We start from the raw sequence: 26,081 nt of genomic DNA on the forward strand, positions 1-26,081 counted from the left end.
GCAAAAAAAAAAAAAAAAAAAAAAAAAAAAATTGACACTTCAGTTGAAAAAGATTCAACTACTTTAGCTCAAATACCGGAACACGTATATATTTTAAAGAGATAGTTTGTGTTGTCTAATTTGTATTGTGCATCCACTTTGTGATGAACTTGCCAAAATTCAAAAAATAAAAAATTTTATGTTTCTCAGTCAATGCACATTTATATGGCCTATAAAATGTAAAGTCCTCATTAAGTTTTATTTATTAAATTATTTTTTGAGAAATTTTAAAATGATGGAATATGCAAAGAAGGCTATAATTAACCCTTTGCTTCCATCTCCCAGAATTAACAGTTATAATTATACTGGCATATTTGATTTTTATTTAGAAAAATAAGAATCATATAGGATGGAACTCCCCACCACTTCCTTTTCAGTTCCTTCTTCCCTACACTCCTCCCATAAGAAACCATTGTCATGAATTTAGGGTACAATTTTACAGTTCATTCTTATATTTTTATACTAATTATAATGAGTAATAGAGATGATTGCCCTTGTTTGTTTTAAAGTTTTTCATAAATGGTATCATAGTTTACGTTTTATTCTGCAGCTTGCTCTTTTTCAGCAAATATGTTTTTTAGGTCTATGCATTTTTAAAGAATAGATCTTTAATTCAATTGTAAAACTGGACTTGAGATACCTTTCAGTTCCTCCAGTGTTTTTGCCCTTTTGGTCTCCACTATGTTTTAAATTTTGAAATGAGATCACCAACTTATAATAAGGTTGGAAGTATAGTCTGGTACATATTTCATTTTCTCCTGAGCCATTAAGAGTGAGTTGTTGACATGTTGTCCCGTCACTTCCGAATACTTTGATGTGTATCTTGTAAGGACACTCCAACATGAGTACAATACAGCCATTAAAGTCTGGAAATTAGCATTGATACATTACTGCCACCTAATCCTCAGACCCCACTAAAGTTTGACCAGTTCTTCCAATAATGTCCTTTACAGCAAAGGGATCCAGTCCAACATCTTGCTTTACATGTAGTTGTCATGACAGGTCTCTTTACTCAGAGTCTCATGGACCCAGAGTTGCCTGTTTTATTCAGTGGGTTAGAATGGATTATCTTCTGTTGCTGACATGATTTATATTGTTGCTTAAATTTCCCTAATTGGGTCAGTGCGAGTGTCTCCAGCTGGCCTCTGCATGCTTTTGACACATCTCCTTCATTACTAGAGCACTTCTTAATTTGCTTGACGCACTCAGATGTTTCAGGCTTATCCTGAATTTTCCCTGCCCTAGCCCTGAAATCAGCCATTTCTCCGAGGAGACTTGGTTTCTTTTAGAGGAGAATGGTATTTAGAAGCCAAGATGTGAGTGCTAAGTTGCTATCTAGGTGTAGCTGCTCCCAGGCCATCTTAGTAGATAGAGCAAGGGAATGTCTGCCTGGGTATGTATGTACATATACACAAGCACACGTGCACATTCGCATCCACGTTTATTTATCTATATTGAGAACCCTGAGTTCACAATGCCTCCAGTTCCAATGCAACATCACAGTGCTCTTTCTAGTTTTCTCCCTTTCCAGATGAGAAAGTTGACTTCCATTATCCCTTATATATTTACTTATATGCGCTCTCATGCCAGTCTTTCACCATCACCCCCACGTGGATGCCCTCGTTATCCCACTTAGGTTCCAGTACTCTGTATCGCCCCTTCCCAACTCCACTGAGACCCTGAACCCTATGCTGGGCTCCCTGTCCACCTAGACACACTCCTCACCCCTTTGGGCTCTGTCACTGTAGGCTGGACCTCCTCTCTGTGGAGACGACCCTCACGGCCTCCCTGCCTCTGACACCATGCACCACCCAGTCCCATGCACGGCCACCCTCCCCACCTGCTTGAGCTCTGACCACTGATGCCAGTGTTCCCAACCATGCGGATGCTTCCTTTTCCCACCTTGGGATGGGACACCCAAAGCCTGCTTTTGCAAGGTCATGAGATGATTCTTCCATGCTTTTTTTTTTTTTCTAAAAGCTTGATTGTTTTACCTTTCATTTTTGGACTTGCTATTCATCTGGAATTGATTTTTATAGAGAGTGTGAGGTAGGTGTCAGTATCCAGTTTTTATATGCCTATCCAATTGACCCATCATTTATTGTAAAGAATGTGATTTTCCATACCAGCTATATATTTTAATATATTTTACAATGTGTTTTTCTTTTGTGTGCTTATATTCTACTAATCTTGAACCTAAAGTTCCTCATTGCCAAGTTGCTAAAGTCAGGTAAAGTGATTATTTGCTTACCCAGCATATAGATGAGAATTAGATAAAAGGAATAGTATAGTGAAATTTCCTTTAGACTGCGGAAGTGGGGAAAACCCTATTCTCCTGAGTGAGACCCGGAGAACCCTGGGTCTCTGAGATTCTCTGTTGACTACCCAGTGTTTTCTATAGCACTCAGGTTTTCAGTACACAGAAATGAAGGCTCAGTGATATTCAGAAGAATCTGGCAAAAATTTGCATTACACTTGCCCGGCCCTACCTATCATTGTTCCTGCTCCTATGACACTGGATGGGTTCATTATTCCATTTGAAATCGGTAAACAAAGTTGAGAATTAAAACACTTAACTCTGGTGGATGTTCAATTTTTTCCCTCCCTAATGTAATTATCCTCCCCCACCAACCCCCAAATTAAGTTTTTGGTGACATATTCTTGCTTTTACTTAATGGTGTTGAGAATTGTGGAATTTTATGGAAAAAAGTTATTTTCCAGATTTGTGTCGGGAAAACTGAAACATGGGGAGGTTTAGGAACTTTTCAAAAACTCTCTTAAGTGGTCAGTGCTAGACTTCCTGATTCTGAAACCCTGGTTTTGCCCAAATCAGTTTATTTTGATGTTTTGTCCCCCATAACAAGTTATAATTTTATGAGATAGGACAACATTTCATCTAAATTTTCCAAAAGTATAAAGGAGGTATAAATATTAATGCCAGAAACTAAGAGTTCCTGTTTCCTGATACGGTGTCACACATCACCTGCACTACTTTCTCAGTGTGGTGAGATTGTTTCTATTTCATTCGACCTCATATCAGATAGACAGTGGAGCATTTTCTGTCACGGGGTATGCTTTCTCTGGTCACACGTGTCAGTCAGTCCAGCAACTGCCCTGAAAAAAATCTGATTTTTTTTTTTTATTGTGAGGTTCATTGCGAAAGGTTGGAATTAAAATCTGTACTGCCAATCTTTTTTAAAAAAACTATGAGTCACAATATTTCAGAGTCTTCAAAGAGTAGCTCTTCTTAGAGAATCCATTTTCACCTGTTGACTAACAGCTGCAGATTCAAGAATCTGGAACAAATTCAAGAGCTTGAACAAAAACAAGGTAGTCAAATCTATTCTTAGCAATTGATGACCAGACTAAAATACTTCTGGGTTTTTCAGCTTCAGGAGATCTTTTTTAAAACCTGAGATCACAAGGCTATCATTAATCATAGCTGAGATCTATAGTAGTGTGAAAAAGTGACCAAACCACTTCTAAAACATAACAAATTTGGGCAGTTGTCATAAGGCTGGTGCTTTGGTCAGACCTGTGTGCTGGTGACTTAGGACTCTTGGATGGGTAGTGGGCCTTCAACAGCTTAAAGGCTTTGTGCCACAGCAGCTTTAAGTTTCTTTTAGAGTTAATTTTAACCTGATTTCATCTATATAAGAGAATGAACCCCACAACTCACTAAGAATAACCACAAGCTTTGGCTCTTAGGAAGTTGGCTGCAGCCTTAAGGGGACTTATTAATATGATATACTGTAGTGGGGATACTAAGAAGGTGGAGTCCATCTACCTGTATGAAGTTTGGTGTGCTCAGGGGTAGGCAGAGGAACATCAAGGGAGCTTGAGAAGGAATAGATGTTAGGGAAAGAGAGATTTCCGGGCTGGTGTAGAGTACTTGAGCATGCTTGCAGGCTGAGAAGAGTCAGTGACACAGAAACACTGAGTGGGAAAAATAAGTTGGAAAGAGAACTTGAGGAGTAGAGTGATGGAGATGAGTTGGACCAAGAAGAAAGAGGGACGAACAGCCTCTTTGAACATGGGAAGGTTTGGCCGTTCTATAGAGATGATAATATAGAGCTTTCCTCCCTCTGACCAAGGCAGAAGCGATGGGGAAGTACAGATAAGTGCTGTTTGTGAAGCTTATCGAGGCTACGTAGGTGCTTATTGGTTTGAATAAATATAGCTGTAGGAGTCTCTGTAGCTTCTTGTAGACTTCAATTCAGCTCGCAGTATGTGACCTTCTTCTTCCTAATGCTAAGCTGCTTTATGCTTTTTAGATACCGAAGGAGCTGCACTAACTCAGGTCACTTGATCACACATTAATAATAGGAGTTCGTTTCCCTTGCTATATATAGATACCTAGAATGTGTGCTTCCAATGGAGCTAATGAATTTGCAATGATAAATTCATATTCCTTGCTTAATTTCAACTGTGAGCTATGACACGAGTCAGAGGTGGTATCCGTGACCATGGAACAGAATGAAACTTCTAAATTGAACCAAGAGCCTGGTCACATTGACAGCATGCCTTCACTAAATTGAATGTCTAGCCAGTTAACACCAATAAAGACAATGTCAAGAACACATCAGTGACTTTTTGAGCTGGTAGAAGTCTCAGGGGTCATCCAGTCCGTTTCCCTCATTCTGCAGAAAAGAAGTCGAAGCCCAGTGAGTCCAGTCTTTATCCAGAGCTATTTTCATGACAGTCTTTTTACTTATGCCTTACTTAATCATATCATTACTTAATATTTTTATTATTCCACACTACCTTTTTCTAGCACTCATGGAAGAAATGATTTTTCTTATAAAGAGAACAAACACAGACAGTAAGTAAACGTCGATGTAAATAAAATAATACAATAGAGAATTATAACAATGTCTAGGACTTTTAGGTTTAAAGATTTCCAAGCCATATGACTTACTACTGGAGAATATTAGTGAGGTTAAATGCTGTTTTTTCCCTTACTTGTTTGGTCCTGTACCGAAGTTAAACTCTCTGAAACTTTTCCTCATCTATAAAATACTTAGTTGGCAAAGTTGTAAGGAAATAATTACATTTGAATGTGACCAATATTATGTCAAGAATTTTGTAAGCATTCAATTAAAAATATATATACTAAATAAAATAGATATAGGCAATTGAGGGACCTTAGTTTTCTTTCTAGCTATAAGATTATAATGTAGAATATTGCCAGTGAGTCTTTGGTGGGGACAGGTTGCTTGTGAGCTCAGGCTTTTAAAATTGTCCTCCTCAAATGAAGAAAAGTTCCAGTGGACTTCCTGAACCTGATCTGTCTTAGTGTGAAATGTCAGTTCTTCTGGGATCACCAAGGATAGGAATCTAGTTCTGTGACTCTTCCAATTGGACACAGTTGTGCTCATTGTAATTGGACCCGGATTTCCAACAGCAAAGAACAATTAGAAGGAATAAAGCCACCATTTTGAATCTAGGATTAAACAGTGAAAAGTATACATAATAATCGTTAGGTGCTTACTTACGTATTACTTGCTAGGAAATTTGTTAGATCTTTTGATACGAATTATCTTGATTTAATCCGTATCACAAACCTGTAAAGTAGGGATTATTGTCCTCATTTTATGGTTGATGAAACTGAGGTCTGGAGAGATTTCATGATTTCCCTATACCTTACAGCTAGGAGATTGTAGAGCTTGGTTTCAACTCGGCTCTGCCCGTGTCCAAAGCTCATTTTTGTAACCACCAAGCTCTAATACCTGGAGTAAGTTATACTGAAATGGAATCTAGGTGATAATTTTTACAAAGCTTACTGAGGGCTTTGTTGTCCCATGAAAGCCTTATAATCATCTTAAACTAAAAGCTACTAAATCTCTTGTGCAGAGATAATGTGAGGTGGTCTAGAGCATGGATTTGGAAGCCAGGCCACCTGTGGTCAAATTCTGGCTCCGTCATTTACTACAGGAGAAACCTTGGATAACCTCTTTGTGTTTCAGTTTCCTCAACTGTAAAATGGGAAGAAAAAGAGGACCCACCTCACAGGGCTGCTGTTAAGATTGGATGAGTTAGTATCGTTAAAGCACTTAGGACCCTGCTTGGTACATAGTAAGAGCGATGTAAGTGCTGGCTATTTTTATTGTATCAGCAATGATCAAGCATTTTCCGCAAGAGGAAAATGAAGCATCTAAATAAGAACGAACATTCCTACCCATGTTGTTTTTTTTGCTCCTGTGCATTTCTAGCCTTAGGACTCTATCTAACAGATTAGTGACAAATACATATTTATGTTAATAGTGTTCTTTTAAAAAATAACAGCATTGTTGAGATATAATTCACATACCACATCATTCACTCATTTGAAGTGTGATTCTACTATATGTAGTATATTCACAGAATCGTGCAAACTGAGTTGAAGACTCTTCAGTCTGGAAGAGGCTACGAGACCCCCAGTGCTAAATTTACTCAAACCAGTAAACGCCTATGCACCCTCAGTGAGATTCACAAACGCAGCACTTATCTGACCTGAGTGCCTTGTTTCAGAGAAACTGCATTCCCCATTGCTTTGGCCTTGGTCAGAGGGAGGAAAGCTCTAGATCACCTCTACAGATCGGCCAAACCTTCCCAAGGTCCAAGAGACTGTTAGTCCCTCTGTCTTCTTCTTGGTCCAGATCATGCCCATCACTCTATTCCTCAGGTTCTCTTTCTAACTTTTTTTTCTATATCTAGAATTCCTACCCTTGAAGGCATTCCTTTAGATTAAAGGGCTGTCTCCAGAACAAAACACAAGTATTAGACATAAAAGGGGCAGTAGAAAATTATTAGTACTTGTTAGCAGGAATTAGCCTTTTCCATTGGCTGGCAGAGCAAGCATTAATCTGAGGATTGGGATCAAGGACAGTATTCATGAGGAGGAATGAGAAGGTTTGCAGCATGAAGCAGTGTTCTGGAAGGGTCATGGTTGGGAGCTTTGGGAACTTGGACAGCAGCATCTGGAGCCCAGATGTGTGAAGGGGCAGGCAAGGCAGCATGTGCAGCTGTGTGTGGCATAATGGTACACAACGCAGGCTCTTGCATGTGACGTTGGTAGCATGAGCCTGGTGTTTTAGTGAACCACAGATATATGTGCACTTTGGCATTTATACACGTGATGAGTAATTCACACACCTGTGTTTTTCAACCCCCCTCTACTTCAGAAAAGGAGATGGAATGGGAATTTGGTCTCGTGAGAGGTAGTTCTGAAACTCACAACATAATTTTGCTCTTGGTACAGAAATAATGACTTGTATGTACTCCTTCGCCAGATGAATAGTTGAATAAATAAATGAATGGAGTAATTTTCAACTCAAACAAATATTTGGCATTTTATATCTTAATTTTAAATCTATATGCTTAATATTTACGATAGGGGTAGCAATTAGGTTTTAAGAGCAGCTCTTGTATTATTCTTTGGTTAATGGAATTGTGCTTTGGGTTTTTCATAAGTTGAGGTGTGCTGACATGCCTTATTCTTAGAGGTAGGAAAACATGTTGGACATGCATACTTGGACAAACTTTTGAGGTAATTCAGAAGATAATGTTAATATCTCATTTTATGTTCTTCTGATGTGAGCAGTGATGAATAATAGTATAATAATAATAATGAAAAATAGAATTTGAAAGAAAGAAATTATGATAAAGCACCCACTTCTTCTAGGTGCTTTGTTTTAAACTTAATTGCATAAAGCATTCTAATTAGCTTGAAAATGTCAATTTGTAAATATAGCCAACGCAGTCAAAAATCCATTTTGTTGTTGTGCCTAGTATTCAACATCTCTTACTTGGTAGGTGCTCAACTAAATATTTATTGAGTACTCTACAACATGAATAGAAGCTTAAGACGATTATCTTGAAATAGTCATGTAGATCAGGTAAATGGTTTATTTACTTCAATTATCTGAATACCCTCAATCTGTCTCCAATTTTCTTTTTTTTATGCTTAAGTTTCAGATGGCACAGCATTTAAAAAGAAACATTAGGCCATGATAACAGGATAATACAGAATAATGGTTCTAAGTAGTAGTTTCCCAGGACTGAAATAAATCTGTTCAAAGGACAACTTGACAAACTTTTGCAACTCAAGTTGTTAGGAGAAGAACCCCAAAGCTCCATTCTGCCTATCTTGGGATATTCCTGTGAGGGACAAACTTTAGATTAGCTTATGTAGAGATAATCTAAACTGTTTGCGTGTCACATTAGCCATTAGCTTTACCTTTGCTTACACAGGTGCAAGTGTATGTGATAACTAGAACTGTTTTTCACTCAAACAGTCGTCCTATTGGTAGAGAGTGTAGCAACTCTATTCTGCATTTACTCTGAAAAAACAGCAGTTTAGTTAATCATGAGTGCAAAGTTTACAGATGCCCAGTTCTGTCATGGATCATTTCATTGCTCATTGCTAGCTTTAATAAGCTTATAAATATAAAAACAGTGACTACTCTGCTTTCTAAGAAGACGTGGTATGCTGAGAGCTAAATAAAAACTAGTTGGCATCCTTTGTTCATGGCATGAATTCCTATATAAGACCTGGTGTGAATTCATTTTTGAAGGACAAAATGCTAGTATGGGGGAAATACTGTTATTTGTTTGCTTTTTAAAGAAAGTTTTAACTCCTTTCCATTTTAACAACATTGCTATTTTCACCCTGTACGTTACATATTTTAAAACGATTTTTATATTGCATTCATTTCTATTGATTAATTCTGTCATAAATTCCTCTATATGTTTAAATTTCTAGATTTAATCGTCAAAAGAATAAAAATAATGAACACGCAGTTTTAGAGTATGCTTCACAAGCCTTAGTCACAGAGACTGAATTATCAGCTTTAAGCCCTATCTTCCCTGAATTTCAGATTAGAACTATACTACTACTTTTTTTCAAACTGTACTACTTCCTTTTCTCATTATTGAACATCTGAACTTAAGAAGTTCATTATGTACTCTACTACATATAAAATGTGTAAAATATAATTTTAAGGGAAATATTGTCTGATATCCAACATCAAGTGTACACTAATGTACAATATAATATCTAATCTACACTTTCCTTCTCATGAGTCTTTCATTCTTATTTAACTTCTTTTTAGTGTGGTACACATACCTTCAGCGGCACTTCCTGACTCCAGAGATGCTGTTTGACCTTCTCCAGATAACACCAGGCAGACTTCCACTGACAAGTGCCTTGGGTGTGTGAGGGGGAGGGGCAGAGAGGGGGCACAGTGGGGATTAAGTGCTTTTCAAACAGCTTGTATGTGATCCTCCTTATCATAACTCTGCCTTTATCCCCTAGTCCAGAAATGCCTGGTGCTGTCAATTCCCAGGCTGTTTCCAGTGCTGGAGAGTAAATTGGGTTGGTTTTCAGTTTTCTCGGTTGCTGCTTTGGATTTTAACTTTCTCAGGTTTCCTAAGTCAGTTACCATGCATTTGCCCTCTAGCTTGCAAATTTTTAAGATTATATCCTTACCAGAAAAAATATTTTAAAATAACATCTGAACAAAAAAAGTAATGTATTTGAATACATTCATTTCTTTGATTGCAGAATTTTCTATTTTATTGGAATAGCTCTGTGAGTGAATTTGTGTTTTGGTTCAGGGGTTCCAGTTTTTTTGTTTTTTTTTGTTTTGGCTCACGGGCCCAGCCGCTCCGTGGCATGTGGGATCTTCCCGGACCGGGGCACGAACCCGTGTCGCCTGCATCGGCAGGCGGACTCTCAACCACTGCGCAACCAGGGAAGCCCAGGGGTTCCAGTTTCGATCTCAAATGCCCATAGGGGCCAGGCAGGTGTTCTGGCTCCTCTCACCGGTTCAAAACCTCAGACAGGTCAGGGTCAGAAATAATTAAGTTTGGGAGAACCCCAGAGCAGTACAACCCAGGCCCTATTTTCCATTTGGGGCAATAGGAGAATCCTTGCTCCAGTAGGGTAGAGATGACTTTGTGACACAGTGGTGAGACTGAGGGCTTGAGACAGTCCCCACCTCCCCAGCCTGCTGGTTCCCATGTTTGTACTTGGAGAGGACAGTTTCATAAGCTCCCCTGGGTTCCCAGTGGGGTGCATGGGAAGTAGGTAAGACATGCAAGTAAGGGGGCATTGCCGTGGAGCCACCATAGTGAGAGGCAAGGTGACAAATCAGAGCCAGGGGCCAGATGGGGTTCATGTCTGAGATGCAAAGGATCTAAGAATCCAGGGAAGGCTGAGCTGAGACTTTTGGACGTGGTGGTAGAGGTGGGCTTGTTGCCTGGTCCCAACTATGTTGAGAAAACGGAGCACACGTGGAATCATGGGTTTCAGCAGAGAATACAAGCAGGACCCCAGGAGACCAGCAGCCCCTCCCTTCCTCAGGGGCGTCCCCTAAATGTCTCCTCTTGGAGGTGCCGTCTTGGGAAGGAGAAGGTGGTGGTGGTCAGCCTTGAGAATAAAGAACTAGCCTTGATAGAGTCTGAACCTTGACTTTGAATACTTATCTGAAAGAGACATTTAAAATGAAAGAGACTATTTCAAAGCAGCAGAAACTGTTTTAATCTGAAAGAGACTGCATCACCTTTAACTAGCACATTTAAAATTTCCCCTCCTATCAGCAGAAATTGTGGGCTCAGAAGAGTGAATGAGTTATGAAAACTAAAGAAGCCACATTTTTCTTAAAATACCTGAGTTGTTAGTGTACACGACGAGATATGACTGGGCCCTCTCATTGGAATGTTGATTTTATCTGAATTAATTGAGTGCCACTTCGTTAGGTATTTTTAAAATGTTTTATTTATTTATTATGTATGCTGCATCCAGTAGTATAACTGTTTGAATATGAAACTAGAGAGATCTAGGGAATTTCTCCCTGACATGCACTATTATAGTTAAAACAGATAACAGACACCTGCAGGGCTGTCTTAGAATACAAGATTGTCATTTGTCGTAAGTACTGCAATTGCAAAATCAACTGGTTAAGGAAGGGCAATTAGACTCCCCCTAAAATCTTGACGTTTACATGTTTGACGGTCATATTATAAATGTAAAATATAGAGTGTGACATAAAAATTATTGCTCTAAATTTCATTAAGTTATTGCTAGCCCCAAAGAGAAATACAGTTGAATGTATGTTTCTGTTAGAGCAGGCATCTGCCGCCCATTCCTTCTCCTGAGGATACAATGAGATAAGTGTCTAAAAGCTTGGTTCTAGATTTGGAGTCAGCCCTTTGCTCTACTTCTGCCCCAAGCCGTTAACGTCTGCCTGTGAGGGTGCGCCTGGGTGAGTGCATGTTCCATCTGCCGGAGACTTAAGCTTTGGGATAAAGAGTGACTGTGTCGTAGCCCTCTGGGGGCCTCATGCGGGCCCGTGCGTGGGTTTCGCAGTACAGCTCCCCCCCCACGAAGAAGTAGCCCTTTTGTTTGAGGTTGAGGTTACAGTCAGCACACACGAAGCACTCTGGATGCCGATGCTTGTCCCTCACCTTCACAACCGCACCACTGTTGGGGGAAAAGGAGGCCTCGTGAAAAAAACCCCACAAAGCCAGAAACATGATACAAAGGCAGACAGCACTACAGATAAGGCAGGTGTTATCTGTTTCACGTTCAGGAAACAATAGCTGCAAAGCTGGGCACAGCTGTGGAACTGATGTAGTTGCCAGGGAGAGCCAAGACCACCATAGTAAACCTTCACATGTGTCTCTCTGTTGTTGACGTGTGAATATTTTTCAGATCTTTTTCAAACAGGATTTTTTTTTTTTAGAAAAATGATAGGATCCTTACTTCATGATCATTCCCTGTGTTTCTTTGAAAGAGGGAGACATGATACAGATAAAACAGACACCTCTGCAAAGGATTCTGATTTTGGCCAAGGTTGTTGTCTACACAACCAAAAGTCCCTCTGCTTACTGTCTAGCTTGGTGATCCAGCCTCTATTCTATGGAACACAGAGAGAACAGATCAAAGGGCAGAGATGGAATTTCCACTGGTGGGTGGACTTGGCCTCTACCGTCAAAGCAGTTTACTCCAACTTGGGGGCAATCATTGCTTCGTGTAACATCACAACCTGTCGTATGTTTTGAGGTCCTGTCTGCTCCCATCTCCCTGTCCTGCTTGTTTCTCTGTCTCACAGCCCCTTCTGTGCTGTAACCAGGCTTATCTCCCACTGCCCTCCTGGGATGAGTCCTGGGTAAGTGGACAGATGGTGCCTCAGTGTGTGAGCTAGTGACATAGGAACAGAAAAAAGGGATGGAAGAGGTGACCACATGGGGCATGAGGTGGAGAGACTGAAATGCTCTGGTTCACTTGAAGGTTTGAACTGGCAAGTGTGGCTATTCACACATGAAGTCCCTTGAAATGGAAGCTGACTCTATGTCTAAAAATCATATTTCAGTATTTGTGCAACTTAAGAAACCACGTAAAGATAATGTGTTTTAATTAATAACTGGGTGACCCCCATATTTGTTTTCCTGGGTTTATACAGAAAAGGAAGTGTTCAAAGACTATACAGAAACGGAAGTGTTCAAAGACTATATACATTAACAAAGGGAGGGCTTTTTGAAGTGAAGTTATTCTTGGAAATGACTTTTTAAATATACTTCTAGGGTGGTTTCTTTTCACCAGAATATGTCTGAAATTATAAGTCAAGATATTCGACTCACATTCTATGCTAATTTGGGGGTACATCGAAGGAATTCTGGTCAAAATGTGCTAAATGTGTGGACATTATGTTTCAAGTCAATGAATAGAAATTTGTTTTTCATAAAACTTAAAACCTTTTCTATATACGGAGTCTTAAAGTACAAGAAATAGAGAACTGACAGCAAGATTTATGATGAATTTTGGGGTTGAAAATGAAACTTACACAACGCCACTCCCACATTTGTCACAGAGTGGCATCTTCTGTGTGCTGCCAGCACCGCATGGGACTTTTGTAACTGGAGCTCTCACACTTCGAGTTCCAGCAGGACGGTCATCTGAAAAACAGAGTGTTTCCATTTATGGCAGGGGAACAGCTGGCAACAGTTTATACTTTGCTTCTATTTTAAGGTGTGCACTTTAACCTGAGGAATTCTTAGTTGCGCCCACAATATCATTTAGGAAGAAGCAGGACTGGTTCAAACATAATTTGTTCTGAAACGGGACCTTACAAAACAAAATTAGTTAAAAATTGTTGTAGTTGTTGTCATAGGGAGCTGTTACAAAATGCCCAGAGGGGCAGAGGGCATTTTGCATTCTTCTTTTTTTAATTGTGGTTAAAATATACATAAAATTGACCATCTTATCTATTTTTAAGTGTGTAATTCAGTAGCATTAAGTATATTCCCAATGTTGTGCAACCATCACCAATATCTATTTCGAGAACTTTTTCATCATCCAAAACAGAAACTCTGTACCCAGGAAACATTAATTCCATATTCCCCCCTCCTTCCTGACCCTGGTGACCTCTGTTCTGCTTTCTGTGTCTATGACTTGCCTATTCTAGGGTCCTCATATAAATGGAATCGCACAATATCTATCCTTATGTCCCTGGCTTATTTCACTTAGCAGAATGTTTTCAAGGTTCATCCATGTCGCAGCATGTATCCGAATTTTCATTCCTTTTTAAGGCTGAATAATACTCTACTTTATGGATATAGCACATTATGTATATCCATTCACGTGTGGATAGACGTTTAGGTTCTTTCCACCTTCTGGCTGTTGTGCATAATGCTTCTATGAACGCTGGTATACGAGTATTGGTTTGAGTCCCTGCTTGCAGTTCTCCTGAGTATACATGCAGCAGTGGGTTTCTGGATCCTATGGCAATTCTATGTTTAACTTTTTGAGGAACCACCTTACTGTTTCTCACAGTAGCTGCACCATGTTACATTCCCCATCAGCAATGCACAAGGGTCCCCATTTCTCCATACCGTTACCAACACTCATTTTCCATTTTTTTTTTGATAGTGGCTATATTAATGGGGCATTTTGCGTTTTTGTGCAACTTCTGAAGGACAGTATATCTTTTGGAAGTGGAAAAAGATAAGAGTAAGAGTAAGAACTGGTAAGAGTTGAACTCTTGGTAAGAGTTGAACTCATTGGTAAGAGTATGAACTCTGAAGACAGCAGGAGTGGGCTGGAGACCCAACTCTGTTTCTTACTTGCTGTGTGACTTTGTACACATCCACCCTCTCTATGCCTCATTTTCTCTTTTGTTAAATAGGGAAAATAATAGCTCCTACCTCACTGGGTTATTGTGCGGATTAAATGACCATGTGTGCAAAGCACTCAGCACAGGATTTGGAGCACAGTAAGGGTTCATTCCAGTGTTATTTTAAAATTTTGATGATCATGACACCCTGGAATATGGGGGAGGCTGAGAAATTTTGCAACATTTTATGATCTATAAGCTGAGCCAGCCCTTGACTACTGTGGATGGGATTTGTCTTCAGCACCCTTTAATCACCAAGTTGGTGGCTACCTGGATATGTCTGGAAGCTCCTTTCCTTAACCAAGCACCACCCAAGTCCTTTTCAGCAAAGAATCATTTGATGACTGATAAAAATCGGGGTTTTTTTTTGTTGTTGTTTTGTTTTGTTTTGTTTTGCGGTACGCGGGCCTCTCACTGTTGTGGCCTCTCCCGTTGCGGAGCGCAGGTTCAGCGGCCATGGCTCAGGAGCCCAGCTGCTCCGCGGCATGTGGGATCCTCCCGGACCGGGGCACGAACCCGTGTCCCCTGCATCAGCAGGCGGACTCTCAACCACTGCACCACCAGGGAAGCCCTAAAATCTGTTTTTAGACTCTCATTCCCATTATGCTTGCTGCCCTCCCCCACCCTGATCCTTCCAATAGCCTCTATCAATAACGTTTCAGCAGATGTTCACGACTGCTTACCATCGTTCACTAGTTCCTGGAGCACCCTGAAGGAGCCTGACTGGCGAGGCTGAGTAGGTTCATTCCGATTGTCGTGGAGCATCCGGTACACATCCGACTGGGGGGGCACTGGGGAGGCCGTGGGTTCACTGAAACACAATATGGTTTGCGAAACAGCGTCAGGAGTGTGTGTATGTGCAAGAAGCCACAAGATATCAACAAGCAGTGATCACTATATTTACAGCAACTCCTGGACAGAGATTCAGTATTTTCAAGTTAATGTCTATTATATCAATAGCTAAAAATATAATGTGAATTCACACGGGTTGCCTTAAAAATATCAGTAATTAACCTGGGGGTCACATCAGCACTTCTCCATGTGGCAAAATCCTTTGGAGGGCAACTAAAATGTGATTGTTAGGAAATAGTAATTTAAAAAATAATGCTTACGTCTGATGGATATATAATTATAATGTGAACAGAATTAACCTTTCTCAGGAAAAAAAAGGACAACATACACATGATAGAAAGTGCACGAGTGAGCCTGGTTTGATTATTCTCAGTCATAAAGATGTCAGTAAAATTCAGATTCATTTCTGATGTTAAACCAACAGTGTATGGTTTAGTTTTGTTAACTCCTGTAGACAACAAAGGTATCATTTTGCTTGTAAACTGAAGAAATTCAACTTGTCAGTGTTTGAAAGTGCATAATGTAGCAACTTTCACATAGAAGTCAGCTTTGTTGGCTACTAAATAGCCACATTATAATTCATTTACAAAAATGATAGAAGCTTTATTTTAATAAACTTTCTACAGATATATTCATGATGAACAATTAAAAAAAGCCACAATAAAAATACATGTCAGGCACTGAGTTGTTTTATTATTTTATGTCATTTAATTGCATTATCTAGAAAAGGTAGTTGTTATTTGCACATATTTTTATTACCAGTGTCATATTTGGAAGTAATCATCTTATATATCTGAAACTCCTTGCAAATGGCTTTGAGATACATTATGGTATTATTATCACATTGTATTCATCCCACGAATTATCTCTGGGATATTGTTACCTAGCACTCATAAGCATTACCATACTTTATAATGGCCCTATAATATTGAAAGAAGTAATAAGATTTTATCTTACAGTAAATTTTTTTAATTGAAAATGCTTGATGGCAAAAGTACTTTGAACAAATATGCATAATAAAGAAGAAATTAGTCAAAATAGCGATCAATGGAAATTAAATGTCTATAGCAGTAGCTTGAGATATTCACTTATAAACCCTTATTCATGGCAAAAATTTTAAATGAAAAATAATTAACTCTCCACAAGATGCCATTAGAAGAGAAAAGAGGTATCATCTCTTTTAAAACTTCTCTGAACCTCCCATCCCTTTCCCAGTTTTTGACCCCCAAAGGAGAAACATAGATTATCCCAGATTATAAATCACTTTTGAAAAGTATTGTACCAGACATTCGTAAACTACACTGCAGTTTTTCAAAAGACATATACGTTTGGTCCTTCCATGATTTCAGTTTATTGCGATCTGTCACATAAAACTCTACTTGGTTAATTTTTCAAATCGCCCTTATCATTAGGCCTAGATATCTGCAATAAATCCTTAGTATTTTTTTTGAAAGCTTTTCACAAAGCTTTCTTTCAATGATAAGACAGTGTACAAGACACCAGTAAAGTTGACATTGCCCATGTTAATATGCCGATGGTTCAAAAAGACTCATATTACCTCATTGAGGGCGTTTCCCCTAGAGCTGTTGAAACCTGACCCTGAAGTGTTTCCATAATATTGCCATCTGAGTACAACTGCATAGGTGTATTAAACTGAGCATGTATAATCTTCACACCAGGAAGTTCCATTTCCAAAGGAATGTTAGGGGCCATCTTAGCAGCAACTTTCAAGTCACCTGGGCAAATAGTACTAAGAGTACTGACAGAAGAAGGGGTGCTACGTCCACTGCCACCGTCAATACCGGACGGAGTACTGCATCCACTGTGTTAATGACCACGTTACACAGAGATGACACAGGAACCAGAAAATCCAGACAGGAGAACACAGAGAACAAGTACAGAGAGGTTAAAAGTAAGAGGTGAATTAAATCAAATGAAAAAGAAATATTTATTTCTGGCTAGAAGTTATTTTCAAAAGGGAAGACATTTTAAAATTCATGATTGAAAAACGTTTAACAAAATTAAAAGGTACAGGTGATATTGCATTGTTTGGCTCTGTTCTACTAGACAATATGTTCTACGAGGCGAAGGCTTCATGTAAAAAGAGCTGTGCATAAAGGAAGTGGCTCAGGGAAGTTACATTAGCGGGACATCCTTTTACATTTCTGAGCTGCAGTTTTTAAAACTAAAATATTAATGAATGATCCTTCACAAATAGTAATATGAGTATGCAGCATGAAGATCCAATCAAATATTGAGGCTAAACGTTTCAAAAGAAGAAGTATTTTCAGAAATGCAGTTGGGCCTTAATTGAATAGTAATTGGCAACTTGTAGGTTATGTGATAGAATTATGTTTTAAGACTATTTTGTAAATATTTTATTGTTACTATTTTAATTTTTTCTACTTTCATTCATTCATTTTGTGAAGACTACACTTTAAAAAATTGTTCGGTGATTTGATATAGGCTCTAGTAACAGCCAATAAATGCCTGTCGCGTTGAAATGAATGATTAGAGGGGAAATAAGGTGATCTCAAACTCTGTGAATGCTACTTAGAGCTAAGATTTCTTTTATACATAGCTACTTCTTGTAAAATTTTGGAAGCACACATATATTTCCATGCATATTTCTCATTTCCTTTTAAAGACAATTTAAGGCAACTCATTATTAAAACATCAGAAAGGCCAGTCATGCAACTTTAAGGACAACGACAGAAATTTCTTATTCGCTATGAATAGAATTTTCCGTGGATAAGAGGTTAGTCATAACTGATGCCAACGACTAAAAAGTCATTTTTCTGCATGCATTTTAAGTGCAGCATGAGAAATGCATTTTTTGAGAAAAGGAATATATTGGGTTTTTTTAAGCGCAGTCATTTAAGACAAAGCTAAAAGAAATAGTAATATTAGTGTGAACTTCAGTCACGCCTGCAGGTTAGTGTTGCTGTAAACTGAAGGCAGAGAAGAATTTATATGGTGTGTTTTCCTGAAAATGTCCTCTGAGGGCTCAAGTATGGCCGCATACCTGCATTTACTCTCTAGGGCCACTAATGCCAACCTCAGCCCCATTCAGAGAGCAAAAACCAAAAGCATATATTGGGCATTGATTTTACTGGCTTCATCAATGCTGCAGCCTGGATAGTCTGAGCAACCCATGTCACTAGATGAATTAAAATTTTTGTGTGTGTTGTGTTATCCAGTTCAACCACCTGCAAAGACTGAATCGGGCAGGTATATATGAACTTGCTCCTTCACTTCCCAACTACTGAGAACTTGTTTGAAACTCAATCAGTAAATTGGTTGATCACATACAAAAATGTCATATGGTTTATTCACCATTTTCATAGGCTCAACACTATGCTGAAATTGACTTCAGTTGGTAAAAGAATAGAAATAACATTTCAGTTATAGGTGCAGTTTAGTCAGGATCATATTGATTTGACCTCAGTATAATGAAGTTTATTAAATTGTAATTTAGGGATTTGAAACACTGAGTTTCAATATTGGGAGACTTGGGCTCAAAATAGTGAACCTTTTCAACAAGCATTTATAACTACTCGACCTTACTGTGTGCCAGGCATGGTGCTAGATAGTGGAGAAGTAAACTATGGTCAGCTCAGAACTTACAGATATACCTTATTTTACAGTTGTAATTAGTATTACATTTTTTTCTGTTATTAGTGTTCTTATATACATGCATGCTTGTGTATATAACTTTATTTAAGCAGAGACTGTGTCTTCTATTTCCTAGTTTCTTTATCATTCTATTTAGGGGCCCGTGTGTATTGAATAGATAGGAAATAAACCCTAAGCAAAAAACAATTATCTTTTTATAAATTTCTGGGACAATTTTAAAAGAGCTCTTGAACTGATGCTTTAAATAAAATAGTTTTCATGGACTCTAGTCACTGTGGAGATCATCATGGGTCACCATGACCTATTCCTGTGACCTGGAAAGGTAGATACCATTGAGATTTCTTGACATTGACTTACTGGCTTGGCAACCTGTAAGGTTGATGATACACTCAATTACTCTCATACACTTGGATAGATCATTAGACAGAGAACTAACTTCCCTGGTGTGTATATAGACTTGGGGACATGCTTCCAGAAGCGACTTGTCCAAAAACCACTCACCAGATTGTATTTTATCATTTGGATCTAGCCTTATATGTATTTTTAATGATAGCTGTGGCTTTAAACATTTACATATTTTCATATGAAAATACTGGTCTTTTCATATGCTTCAATTATGATGAAACCATTGAAAGAACCCTAACTAATAGTAAGACCCAGGGAAATGAATATATTAGCATCTCCAACTTACTTCTGATTCAAAAGTTGTTTATTAATGGTGTAGTTATTGCTTGGTAAGTAGCCACTCAAAATTCCACCTTGATGAACAATCATTTGGTAAGAACAAGAAATTCAGAAGCTAGAGCAAATAGTGAGGGGGCACAGGAAGAAAGGAAGGATAATAGAAGCATTTTTTATAATTTTTTTAAGATTTGTGTACTGGTACCTGTTTTTTAAGCAGATCCTCTCATCTCTTTTTCCACTCCCCTCTTCCAAATTTAGCTAGATTGAAAGGCACCAGCTTACAATACAAAATTATGAGTGGCTTATTATTATCACCATGTTTGAATTAAAATGAAAATGTAAGAGAAGGGCATTACATACCTGAATCTCCTTGACTTTCCCTGAATTTTTATAAAATTAAATGTTATTGGTCTTCAGCAAAAGCAAGATCTGTGTTACTCTAATGTATCATTTTATCTGAGCCTCGCGGAGTCCTATAGCTCAAGTTAGTGAGCTTACCATTATGCTAAGCTCAAAAGAGTGCAAGTAGATCCATTTTACTCTGCTTCTCTGGTAAGATGCATATATTATGTATCTATTTATTCAATAGCAAAAGAGCATTTTAACTTTTAATCCAGTTTTTTTTAATATTATTTAGAGTGGTGTTGGGAAGCTGTTGAATGTGGAGAAATAGAGAAAAGATACAGAGGAAAATGGAATATGAAGGAGGCAAAAACTAAGAGAAGCAAAAAAAAGGATTGTTCAGAGTTGCCAGTATGAGGGAAGGGTAACAGCTCTTGATTCTTCTTGCTACTCAGGAGGTCTGATTAGGTACTCTTGGGCTTTTGTTCCTTTATCTCATGAACATTTGTTGAGCATGTACTCTGTCCCAGCCCCTTTTCTGGGTGCTGGGGATATAATATGTAGTGGGGGCAGATGTATTTGGTAGTCATTGCCTTTTTAGCATCTTTCTCCTGCTCTTTTACTCCACTCCTTCTTTCTGAGTCTGATATCACAAAATTGTCTGACTTATTTTGAGGTAATCCTCTAGCCCTGACTGTAGCTTATAGAAAGGTCTGCACACGGAAATCATGTATCAAGTGATGGCTGACCATCCACAGCAGGCATCATAAACTCAGATGTCTCCAGAGGCCGGGAGGGTCACACATATATGAAAATGGGCCAGGTATCATACGCTAAGGCATGATGGGCATTTTGGCAAGTTAGAGGGTAGAGGTTCCATCTTAAACTTAAATTCAGTATTTTTAAAAACGGGAGGGTTAAATAAAACATTGTGAATTGACTCCACCTATGGACCCCTATTAGTGACACGTGATGTAGATCATTATTCAATGATCCTAACCTGTTAGGCTTGATCCAGCCTAACCCCCAACTTCCTTCCTCTGGGCTGATTGATGTAGCTGAGGTCAGAGGAATGGGTTTGAGGTTTCCCGAAGTCACTATTTCCTGATGTGGCAAGACAGAGCATTAATTTCTTTCCTCGTAGGTTGGAATTCAGTTTCTAGAGAAGATTTGAAAAGGATCATCTGAAGATGATCTGTTTCTCTGACAGACAAGCAGAGATATTGCTCATTTTTATTCCAGTGTGTGCACAGTTATCCATGAGGGTAACCCAGTAAATCTCTCTGCCTCCAACTCTTTCTTTCCTTATACTTATTTTCCCCAAGTGGAAAAGTTCCTTTTCAAGTGGCTTCTCTTCCTTTGCAAGTATCCATAAGAACACAAATTTATTTTTATTAAGAGCTAGAATGAGTGGGATTACGCACTGGGCTCTGATGGTGCAATGAGAATTAGGTGCTGAGATGGGATGATCAGAGACTGTCAAACATGGAAAGCTACACCAGCCTTTCCACGTTTGCCTCACCTGCTGCCTTACTCCTGACCAGGGGCTGGTTTTCATTTTTGTGACTGCTGCCTGGGCCTTCCTGCCAGCCTCAGAAGGTCACTGTGTTCTGGATGGGATCCTCAGAATGGCAGGGGTATCAGTTATAAATACACACAGGGATTGCATAATATTTCACAGCTCTATAATCTGGTCAATATTTACTCTCTTCTCTGCTAAGTGAATTTGTTTCTTTTGCTTTTGAAATAAGCTTCAAAATGAGAAAAGTCACTCCAAACACCTAAGAGTTATGTGTCTTGGTGATTAGTAGGATTTATTAAAGATGCATGCACTCCAAACTTCACAATCTTAAAGCTTTATGACCTGCTTCGGCCTGGAATTATGAAAGGTTTGGGCCGAATATTGTGCTTGTGTTCAAAGTAGTTCACATCCTGTGAAAACAAAGGGTTAAAAAAGTCCCTCAGTGGAAGACTAATATATATATGTATATATATTTAGATAAAATTAAATGAACAATAATCATACAGAAAGGATTATTTACCACCAAATATTGACATGACTAAGAAGGGTGATGATGGAACCAGAGCGATTTCTTCCTTTTAACCATCTATTCACTAAATGTTCGGGAACTGGCAGATTGGACTCCAGAACATTAGAACCATGTTCTAGATGCTTGTCTTTAAGATAAAAATCTGATCGTGCCTTCAGGAAAGTAAAAATAAAACAGCAAGAGCTGGACTTTTGAAAGGAAGAGAAGTCATACTATCACCATTAAGAACATGGTGGCCAGAAACCAAGTGGAGTACTTACTTTTGAGGTGAGCTAGGAATGAGCCCCCGCAGCTGCCCGTGAAGCGCATCTTGTATATTGCTGGTTGAATAGAGCCCAATGGGTGAGTTATAGGAAGCGCTCACTACCTGTCTTTTGTCATCAATGTTTGCTGCTGCAACAAAAGGCTGGGCCCTTCTGTTGTACCCGGCACCAATGGGTTTGAACTCCTGTACAATGGCAGACAAAATACACAGAGCCACAGAATGCACAACAAAGCCGTTAACGCGCAAATCAACAGCATCGCTCTTGTTAATCAGGGTTCCTTTACCTCTAGGAGATTGATGGCCAGGTTAAGGGAGGACTGCATTTGCCGTGAACTTTACATGTGCTGTAATCACCCACCAAATGTTCAGGTGCAAAGGAACTGACCTTATTTGAAATATTATAAAATAATTCGAATATTATACCTCTTGTCTGCTCCCTACTGACTTCTACATCTAGAGCTTTTAAGAAATTCTCATAAGACTCATTTGAATCCAGAAATTTTGTGTCAGAAGTGAGATTTTTGGCTTAGAAAAATTATTCTACTTAACATTTTCTTAAGTAGAACTTACATATGCTTTCTCTTCTAGTAATATCTTAAAATTTCCCCCATTTTAGAAAACGGGAGAATAAAACAATCAGAAAGGGAGTGAGCATTTATGAATAACTGTACTGAATCATTATAACTAATCCAAGTTTTTTTCTTAATTCCTACAACAAACAAAATTCTTAATTTGCATTAAGATATAACCTTAAATTTAGAAAAAATAATAGGAATTAAAAGACTTTCCTTATGAAAGCAGGAATAACATTTATAGAAAACCCTCCCTTTCTATTGTGATGATTTCATGTTGTGCGTTCATGTTTACTCTAATCCCAGAAAGACTTAAGTGAGCAATTTAGAGAGAGCTAATTTATATGATTCACAAAAGGATTTTCACTTCATTGCTTTGGGAAAAGGACCAAACGTCACTCCTAAACCTGGGTGTGAAACATGCCTGAATGATCGGAAACTCTGTATTACTGTCTTCTAATGTAGGAATCACGTTTTCCAGTTTTTATACAGATTTATAATTTTGTAAAGTTCATTAAACTTTTTTTTTCTTCTAAGCAACAGAAGAAAATCAAAAGGGAATGCTGAAATACACACAGCTGATTCTCTTTCCAAATCTTTTCATTTGGCAGAATTAGTAAGATCAGTCTTTACAGTATTTTTGCTCACACGTTCACATCAACTTCCTTTACTTTTGACTGTGCCACCAGTGTCTCACACGGATCTCAAACGGTACAAACATTTATGACTATTTGAAATGGTTAATGGAGACTGTTTTGATTAAAAGAATAAAAAGGTCTTGTAATATTCGTATCATTTTTTTTTTCTTGTCATTGTAGGTGAGTAAGGTGTGGGGTGGTGCTTTTAAGAAAAGAGATTGTATTCCTTTCTTAGGGGTGGAACCACAGTTTTGCGTGGTGATACCAGAGAACACCAATGACTTCCTTTAGAGACCCAAGCAGCACACCGCTTCCTTTTGGTTCTCCTGAGCAGGCAGTTGTCACACACACTCCTATTCCCCCATCTAGGCCTGTTGGCAAAGCCCACTTGAAAAGTAGTTATGACAAGGCAAATGGGGTGCAGCTTCAAATACTAGCCCTGCAGCGTCTTTGACTCCAGCTGCCCCAAATCTCATGGTACCTGAAAATCTGTGATGTGGTAAAGAGGAGCTTTTCTCTCATCAAAATTGGGCAGCAAAATTTAACAGCCTCCTGAACTTGAAAAGAAGGTCTGAGTTGAATACAAAGCCTGTGATAGTATGATTGAATTGACTAATATCTTATTGATTCAGTTTTTTATCTCCAGAATAATGACTCACTGCCTAGAAGTTGGTTGGGTGACAATGTAGTTGCTGATATAAGATAGCAGAATGACTGAAACAGCCAAATATGGCTTTAGAAAAATGCTGAATCCCAGAACATGTGTGCAAACATTTATATACTGGTACAATCTGATTGCTTTGGCTGATTTAATAATGAATTTGGAGTGGCTGTGTTTTATGATTAACCATTATGATTAGCTGTTATTATGGCATGAAAAAAGTGAATGGCAAATAATCATAAGTAATGACAATGGCCATGATTCAAGCCTTTGCTCCTCTTTTGGATATGAAAGAAGACAGAAGGCTAATTGCCTAATTTAGTTACGGTGGACTATAAATCTCTCAGGTTCATTAAAAGAGTGAATCAGGAAGTACTGAAGGAATCAAGCTTTGTGGAATTTAGCTTTTTTTTTTAAACTGAGAGTGATATGCCTTAAAGATCTTGGTATATAGAATTGAATTTACAAAAATTAGGAAAAATAATGGGATGGCTTTATGGGGAAAAAATCTCTGCCCTTATTTCTTCTGTCTTAAAATTATAAATAAACATGGTTGGCAACTGTCCTATAAATGAGGCATCTTCTCTGAAAATATTTGTGCAATAATAGTCTCTAGTAGTACTTCCAAAAAGCAGCACATAGGTTAATTAGCTCCAAGCTTTTTCTTTGCCATTTTCAGCTTTAGTTACATATTGCAAAAGTCACAAAAGTGTAATTTGTTAAAATAAAACAGTAAAACTCTATTTTCCATTCAGATCATAAAAGGAAGTGTTTCTAATACAGGCTTCAAACATTTGTATTTAGCTTTTGCAAAGCATTAGTTTATGGGCTGCTGTAGTCATTCCAAAAAAAGCACAATGAAGTGTATACACTAAAGGTAAACAAAACATTTAAATATGGCACGGAGAGGCAACATTCTATCCAAGTCTTACATCATTGTTGATGGTCAAACAGAATCAAAAGACAAAACCAACGGGAAGTTTGCTATTCCACTTTAATTCCTTTTTATATTTTCCTGGAAAATCATTAGTAATGGAAAATACTAGTAAAAAAAATTATGTAGCAGTTAATAGAGTCCAGCTCTTGTGTTTATTCTACTCAGACAAAAGCATCTAAATGATTCTTATGTCTTAAGAATTCAACAAATAATCATTGCAGTTAATTAGATCTTTAAATATTATTTTTAACTGTTAGGCGCTCATATTAAGGAGTAATATTCTGAATTAATGGAATGCTAAAGCTGCCAGAATCAAAGCTAAGTAACTTGACAGAGATTCGCTGCCATTGGGAGAATATGCACCTCTTGACAGCAATCTCCCACGTCCTTGAAATGACCTCAGCAATGATGTCATTCTAAGACAGTTCACCTTTCAGTTTCTTACTTGGATAAACATTCGGTCTGAGAACTGAGACAAAAACCAGCTCCAACAGATACAACATGTTTGATACATGTGTGATAATATACAGATCTGTTTATTTATAAGAAAAAAATGCCTGTGAAATGAGGGAAACTATGTCAAGTGATCATATATTTGATCAAGCCACACTGAGTAAATGATGATATTTTATCGTGTTTGGAATTTATGAACAATCCCTGCCCCCCTCCTCATGCTCACCCCTTAAATGAAAAATAAAGCCACCCTTATAATTATTTTTTCTTCAGTGATCTGTTTCAAGTGTTCCCCATATCTCACTGGGGAAGAGTTTGGGGAACTGGGGATTTTATGAAAATTTGTTTTGTGTAGGCTGCCATCCAGTTATGAAAACATTGTAGAATAAAGTTATTTCATGAAAATATGACAATTTCAACCCATACCCCACTTGATTGTGCATATAGCATGTCTTTATTATCAAATCTTTTATGGAAAGGATGCAATACTTTCTCATTTAGAGAACAGCATTTTTATTTCTGAAAAGCATCTTTCCTGCCTTGTGGTAACTGCATTATAATTTTGAATTGTTCAGCGAATATTAAACAAAGATGAGGGTAATGTTTTATTGGAGAATATAAGCTTTGAAGAAGGACAGAGAACTCTAGCACATACCTTTTCTCTAGAGCAATGCATTGTATAGAAAAATGCACCTGCTCATAGGCCGTGTTCAGGACTGTCTGGAAGGAGTTTATCCAATGGCCAGGGGTTGATCTAAACAACCTCTAAAGTTTCTTTTAAGCCTAAGATTCGAG

General features: G+C 38.3%; 1 protein-coding gene across 2 annotated transcripts in view; it reads right to left on the bottom strand.

The window, feature by feature from the left end:
• Window positions 1-10,537: 10,537 nt before the first annotated feature.
• The window catches only part of PDLIM3 (PDZ and LIM domain 3), a 30,258-nt gene continuing 14,714 nt past the window's right edge, over window positions 10,538-26,081 (bottom strand). The window contains exons 4-8 of one of the 2 annotated variants that reach the window (XM_027122653.1): window positions 21,574-21,641; window positions 16,606-16,869; window positions 14,879-15,006; window positions 12,867-12,978; window positions 10,538-11,503 (exon numbers count right to left, since the gene is read on the bottom strand). In XM_027122653.1, coding sequence (XP_026978454.1) covers window positions 11,314-11,503; window positions 12,867-12,978; window positions 14,879-15,006; window positions 16,606-16,869; window positions 21,574-21,641 — 762 coding nt within the window. In that variant the 3' untranslated portion in view covers window positions 10,538-11,313. Of the gene's footprint in view, window positions 11,504-12,866; window positions 12,979-14,878; window positions 15,007-16,605; window positions 16,870-21,573; window positions 21,642-22,020; window positions 22,209-26,081 lie in introns of both variants that reach the window. The other variant, XM_027122652.1, reaches the window with a different exon arrangement.

The sequence above is a fragment of the Aethalodelphis obliquidens genome, unplaced genomic scaffold (assembly GCF_003676395.1).
Source record: "Aethalodelphis obliquidens isolate GAN/ISIS:26980383/991018 unplaced genomic scaffold, ASM367639v1 scaffold25, whole genome shotgun sequence".
NCBI lineage: Eukaryota > Metazoa > Chordata > Mammalia > Artiodactyla > Delphinidae > Aethalodelphis > Aethalodelphis obliquidens.